The sequence below is a fragment of the Orycteropus afer genome, unplaced genomic scaffold (assembly GCF_000298275.1).
Source record: "Orycteropus afer afer isolate SDZICR_OR568_19922 unplaced genomic scaffold, OryAfe1.0 scaffold00017, whole genome shotgun sequence".
Taxonomy (NCBI): Eukaryota; Metazoa; Chordata; class Mammalia; order Tubulidentata; family Orycteropodidae; genus Orycteropus; species Orycteropus afer.
The window spans coordinates 7,644,819-7,652,006 of NW_006921604.1; the positions used below are offsets into that span (position 1 = coordinate 7,644,819).

Sequence of the window (7,188 nt, forward strand, 5' to 3'; positions counted from 1 at the left end):
AATTCTTCTGCTAGTTGGGGTTTAGTCCACTTTTGTATCCTTCCCTTCAAGGCTCAGGGGTCCAAGATTATCTTCTGTGTCTGTGTTAATTGGTTTCCTTTTTCTTTGTTGAAGAGGGTCTGTGCAGTCCTTGTGCCTAGACCGCCATCTTGCCAGAACTCCCCTGAATATTACAGTAATTTAAATATAACACTACACAAGTCAATTTTACTTAAGTAATGACTATTCCCAAATGAGGAGCCCTGGTAATGCAGGGCACAAGTAAAACATAAAATATAAATAGTTCAAATCACATCTGAGTGAAACATACCATATTAAAGAGCCCAGCTGTTAACTGAAAGGTCAGTGGTTCAAAACCACAAGTTGCTGCATGGAAAAAAGATATGGTGATCTGCTTCCATAAAGATTCACAGTCTTGGAAACCCTATGGGGCAGTTATACTCTGCCCTACAGATTTACCATGAGTCGGAATCGACTCAACAGCTGTGGGTTTGGTTTTTATTCCCAAATGATGACTTCATCCAGAAGTGTATAAAGAGCCATGCAAACTTCTCTCTGCATCCTCATCCCCACAAATCCATGCTTTTTGTAAGAACATAATCTCCTGAGAAAACTAAGTTATTGTCAAAACCTTAATCATTGTGCTAACAACCTTGCCATGGTTCTGTAAAAATATATTTGATTATATATCAATTATATACATTTGATTAGGGTTGAGATTATAAATAAAGTATTTAAACTTATGTGTTTTTATAGTAAAAAAATGCTTAACTACAACTTTGATAGCATTCAAGAAACCACAATTTTTTGGATAAGAACACTTACATGTGTGTGTGTATGTGTATATAATTAAAATTTTATAAAACCGCAATGAAACAAGTACAATCATATTAGGGGAATAAACAATTTGAAAACGTATTATCAATACCCTAAAATTGCTCAGACCCTTTGATTTAGTAATTTACTCCTAGAAATCCAGCCTAAGGAAATAGTCTTATCTTCTATGTATCCAGGTATCTATCTATCTATAAATAAAACAATATAAAACAAAACAAACCTCAACCCTTATGCAAAGACATTCATTATAGCAATAGCATAAAACAGGGAAAAAAAACCTACATGAGCAAGAATAAGAAATACTTAAGTAAAAACACAGGATGCTATGAACCATATAAAATTCTGTTTACAAAAAGTTTATAACTTAGAAAATATAACTGTGCTATGTTAGATGGGAAACAGGCAAGATATAAAATAATAGAAATAGTCTGATCACATCTGAATAAAACACACACCTAATATACACATATTTCAAACAAACAAACATATCTTTCATGTTTTCCTACCAGGAGTTCTAATCAATGGTGCCATACACCCCTTTTCCTTTTAAATTATTTTCTTCTGCTAATTTCCCAGAGTAGCACTGCTCTGTTAGTTATATCATGTAATATGCTCTCCCCATCCACCTGCTAAATTGACTTGAAGCCAAATACTGGTGAACACTTATTTCTTCCTGAATGTACCAAAGATGTGAGAAACCTGAGTCTGTGAGGCAGAAAATGAGGCAAAGTGGGGTCTGAGGAAGCAATTCTGTGGTTGAACTATGTATTTTCTGTAGGATTTACTTTTGTTTGTCTTCTGTGTTATAAATGGATAATACCATTTATTTGGTGATGTATACAAGCTTATATTTTAAAAGCACCATCAAGCTATATATTTTTCTATATGCACAAGAAATTTTTTAAATAACAAAATGGAAACAAAGCACCAATCAGAAAAGGTAACTATTCTGTATGTTTTAGGCTACTTCTAAAGATAAAGTTATCTAAACTAGAGACTGCAATATGTGGTACTTTTCAAACATTGAAAGCTAGTAAATGTAACATTCATTACAGTACTTTCCATCTTTGAAGTATTTTCAACATAGGTTGCTTTCTTGATGAATTTAACATGTAACTTTATCATGCAGATGACACAGGAAAGAGGGAAGATAAATGGATACAAAATATATATAATAGTTTTATGGGAAAACATAGTTTTAAAAAGTTAAACTTACTGTTCATGGAAATCTAGCATTGGTGGCTCAAATCGTATAGGCCTGCAATTACCCCGGTACAGAGATATACTGCAAGTAAAAAGAAAACAGCGTAAGAAGCAATTCTTCAAAATATGTATTTCTCCAAACCTACTCAGATACTTTGTTTTTGCCATGAGAAGTATCTTTAAGAAAAATAAGGTTTAAAGTTCTACTAGGAATGTGGATTTATTTTATTTTATTTTTTAATTAGTGGAAACCAACAAATGTTGCACATTAGAAAAAAGGAACAGAAAAAGTGGCAGTGGTTTTTCCTATTCAAAAACATGTGAAAACAAGAAATGCTCCGGTAGGCTGAACGTTGAAATTTATTTGGTTGGTATAATTCATAACAACATGTTTTATAGTAAGTTCTCTTGGTTTTTTGACATATTTTCTGATGAGTAATAAATCGTTAATACAACTACACATACTTGGCAGATAATATTGGGCAATCTATTTCCGCAGTGATACCGCCTTGGAAACCCAAGGAGGGGTTGCTATGAGTCGGATACAACTCGACGGCACATAACAACAACAACAACAACAATATAGAGAGACAAAATTATGATCATAATGTAATCAGAGTGGCAAAGAGCTAAACAAAAATGAATTTGGGGGTACAGTTTTCCAAGAGCTGAAATACCTATTTAATCTGAGAGTGTAGAACACATTGGTCCATGTTATCTTGGCCTAAATATTTGAGTATGAATTCTAACTATCCCATTTGTAATTAGAACCTCTTACTAAAACAAATTTCTAAATAGCAAACCTCCTAGACAACACCATGACCTAAAGTTGACACAAAGTATAAATGACTTTGTCTGGGGGAATGGGGTGTCCGCACACCTAAACTCATCTGTTTATATACTGAGAAAGTCAGAAATTCAGTTAGCCAACTGAAGTTTCAAAACAGTAGATTTTGGTATTTTTATTTTAAGAAATGATGTCAGAGCAAAACCCATTTTGCAGGACGACTTTCTTTCCATTTCCACCCCAGTTCACAAGAACACAAGTGTCGGCATGATACAGTAATTTCCCCAAGGAGACATTTGAAACTGACAAGGGCATTCAGAATATATAGGAAATTTAGCTTTAATTCAATTCTTTAAAGATTAAATAGAGTAGTGTAATCCAAACCAAACTCAAACTTACTGCCGTAGAGTCAGATCCGACTCATAGCGAGCCCTCCTGGGGTTTCCGAGGAGGTATCACTATGGAAGTAGGCTGCCCAACTTTCTTTCTGAGGAGTGGCTGGTGGGTTTAAACTGCCAACCTTCTGGTTAGCAGTCAAATGCCTTAGGCACTATGCCACTAGAGCTCCCAGAATAGTATAACAGTTGAGCTTAAAGTACAAAAATGTTATTAACCCTACCAGTTAAGAGTATTTTTCCATGCTGCTTGATAGTTCCTTTATTTATGCTGAACAGAAAACAGGACAAACATAAACACACATACACACACAGAAAACAACAAACATCAGATTATACTCTACTAAAACACAAAACTAGAGACACTGCATCAAAAATGCAACAATTCCTCACAACACTGGTGCCATATGTAGAAGAGGTATAGAATCTTAAAACATGATATAACAAGGACACTCTTTGGTCCCTTAAAGCAAGCCATGTCATTCAGCTTATCAGTTGTAACACTGCAAAACCCAACTTTATATAAAATTTTAATTCAATCCAGGTAAAATAAATATAATGCATAAAATAAATGCTTGTAAGTCATTGATTCAAATATAAAAACATGAAATATATTAGATGCTGGAGATAAAAAGGGAATTAAGACAGTTTTTTTCCCTCACAAAACTGAACTTATTTCACATGTTACAAATATACGTGTATATATATATATATACACACACACACACACATGCATACATACACACCTATGAGAGGAAGGGAAGAGTATGAATGATGAAACAAACATGATAAAATGTTAAGATGGCAAATCAAAGGCATATGGGAATTATTTGTACTATTTTTGCATCTTTTCTCTAAATCTGAATTTATTCCAAACAAAAGTAAAAATGTAAAATATCAATTTTAAAATAAGGTTGCATTTATTTTAGACAGCATATTACTTGGATCTCTTTCATTCCAGTATGACAATTGGCATTGAAATCATTCACATTTCGTGTAGTTATTGATATGGTTGGGTTTAAGTCTCCTATCTCACCATTTGTTTTCTAATTGTCCCATCTCTTTAATTCCTTTTGCCCTCTTTTTCTGCCATCTTTCAGGTCCATTGACTTTTTTTTCTTTTCTTTTTTTTTTTTTTGTACTTGATCTTCAAGATTGGCTTATTGGATAAATCTCTTCTATTTTTAAAACGGTTTTAATGGTTGATCTAGGATTTGTTTAATCTCATCACGGTCTAACTTCATCTAATATAATACTACTTTAAAGAAGCCCTGGTGATGCAGTGCCTAATGCATTTAACTGCTAACCAGAAGGATGGCAGTTCAAACCCACCAGCTGCTCCATGGAGAAAGATGGGGCAATCTACTTCCGTAAAGATTTACCAGCTAGGAAACCCAATGGTGGTCACTATGAGTTGGAATCGACTCAGAGGCAGTTTTTTTTTATTTGTTTTTTTTAACATATAAGAACCTTTTACATGGCCCCTTCATACTTGAAAGATTAACTTCCCTGTCCCAGTCATTTTAAGTATAAGCATACCCATAAAAGTACGTAAGCCAACCATTTCATGCCTTAATCTCCCGTTTTACATAGCCCATTTGTAAATTGCCTGTCCCTATAAGATCAGTACCTTTTAACATTTATTTTTCCATTCATCCTTCCTATCCTTTCTGGTAGGGTTTTCATACATATTATACATGTATGAAATATGTGTGTGTATATACATACATACATATATATATGGTATGGTATGTAATATGTAATGTGAGTGTGTGTGTGTGTGTGTGTATATGGTATGGAGGAGCTTTGGTAGCACAGTGGCTAAGGCACTTCACTGCTGACCAGAAGGCTGGCGGTTCAAACCCACCAGCCACTCCTCAAAAAGAAGATGGAGCTATCTACTTTCGTAGTGATACTACCTCAGAAACCCAAGGCGGGTCACTATGAATCAGGTCTGACTCGACAGCACATAAAAACAACAACATTTGCTATGTAATATATATATATAGGGAGCTCTGGTAGCATACTCCTCAGAAGGAAGGTTGGGCAATCTACTTCCTTAGTGATATTGCCTCGGAAACCCAAGGAGGGGTTGCTATGAGTCAGGTCTGACTCAACAGCACATAACAACAACAACAAATATATATATATATATATATATATATATGTTATAAATTTCATAAAACACTGTAATTGATTTTGTTTTTAAAAATCAATTATCTAGAATTCAAAATGGAGTCTCATCAGTAAGCACCACGCTATTCACCTCTAGCATCTTAGTGCTTAAAAAACTAGGTACAGCAGTTTGAATTAGGGATTTTGGTGCTCTGAATAGCTCACTCAATCAGAGTGCACCAAACACAGAAGAGCAGAATTGGAGGAAAGGCACAGAGACATTACTTAAGAAAGATCTACCTGGCAGAGGGCAGCCGGGCAGCCGAGAGAGGCCATTGGAAACCTCCCTGGGACAGTCATGACTGGTGGGTGAGGATGGCCACCTGGGATCCCCGTGAGCCAAGAAAGAAGACACCCTCTATCAGCATACTAGTGACACTCCAACATCCCAGCAAACAGCCCCAAAGATATGCCTCCAGCACCTGATTTTATCAGTAACTTGGGTCACTCAAGTTCAAACAGGCGCACGCAGCACCACTGAAACTCAAGCGGAGAGCTCACTGGTGCTCCAGGAGGGTGAGCTCGCTCCCCTTTCAGCGGGTCACTGAGTGGGCTTGGGTCAGCCTGGGAGATATTGTGCTTGTCTTTATCACTGATATCGGGACCACAGTTTACTAGCAGGTACTCCCCCAACTCCAGCACAGCTGAAATCACACTCATCTTTGGCACCGCAGGTGGGCGGTATCACAGACAAACTCCTGAGCCATTAGTGGTCTGGGGAGATGGCACCAGCGCCACGGGCAGACGGGGCAGGGAAAGAGAGGAAGCCGCGGCAGAGTGCGGTCCTGGGAATTTGCCTTGGATCAGCTTTTTGGCCCCGAGGGGCCTCAGAAGTGGGGTCTTTGAGTGTGCCTGAGCCTGGCGGAAAGTAGTGACTCCCTAACAACAGGAATCTTTCCTGAGATTGAGCCACGGTCTTGTAAATAACTACGTCATCAATAACAGCCTGCACAGAGCCCTAGAAACTGACCCTAGCAACACCAAGCTTTCCTTCTTCTGCTTCCACATTCTCCGCCAATAACTTCACTCATTCAATAGAAGAAACCATATTCAGCCAATTACCATAAAACCTCCCACTTCGAAATCTAAACCCTCTTTACAACAAACAGAAACATATAATCACATTGCACACAGTGATTCCACCATCACAAAGAAAACAGCAGAGCGACCCAACATACCTGAATCAATAATAAAATACACCAGCTACACCTTTTCAAAATATTAACCCATAAAACCAAGACAAAACAAATCAACACGTAACCAGCAGCTAGAGACAACCTAAAGAGACAGCGCTCTACCAGATTCCAGGGGCTTAAGAAAGAGGTTCTGATTTCCAGTAGCACCAAGGACTCCCCGGACAAACATGACTAAAAAGGTGTGATATTCCTCTTGTTACTCTTATACCCCATACCCGCTTGGTGAACAGGGGTGCAGCGACCCGCCACTCCCACCCACCTTCTGGGCCTGCAGGAACTCCATCCCAGTCTGTGTGCTTGGACGGAGCCTGGGTGCCCTGCCCTGTCCTCTGCCAATTTCTTTTTTTTTTTTATTTTTATTTTTTCTTCTTTTTCTCTTTCTTTTTTCTGGTATTTAGTTTGCTTGTATTTGTCTGTTTTAAAACTACTATTATTAATAATACTTTTGTTCTTTTTACTATTCTTCCCTCCCAGGTCCTAGTTTATACCTTTTTTTTTCTCTATTCCAAGTTCCTGGTTAAAATTCTTTTTTCCCCTATGTTTTCTCATGGATAACCATATTCCTTGTTGGGCTTTTTTTTTTTTTTTTTTTTTT

General features: G+C 37.1%; 1 protein-coding gene across 1 annotated transcript in view; it reads right to left on the reverse strand.

Moving 5' to 3' along the window:
- TMEM131 (transmembrane protein 131) overlaps positions 1-7,188 on the reverse strand; it is a 334,956-nt gene that overhangs the window by 168,060 nt on the left and 159,708 nt on the right. The window contains exon 4 of the mRNA XM_007959450.2: positions 2,054-2,122. Coding sequence (XP_007957641.1) covers positions 2,054-2,122 — 69 coding nt within the window. The remainder of the gene's footprint in view (positions 1-2,053; positions 2,123-7,188) is intronic.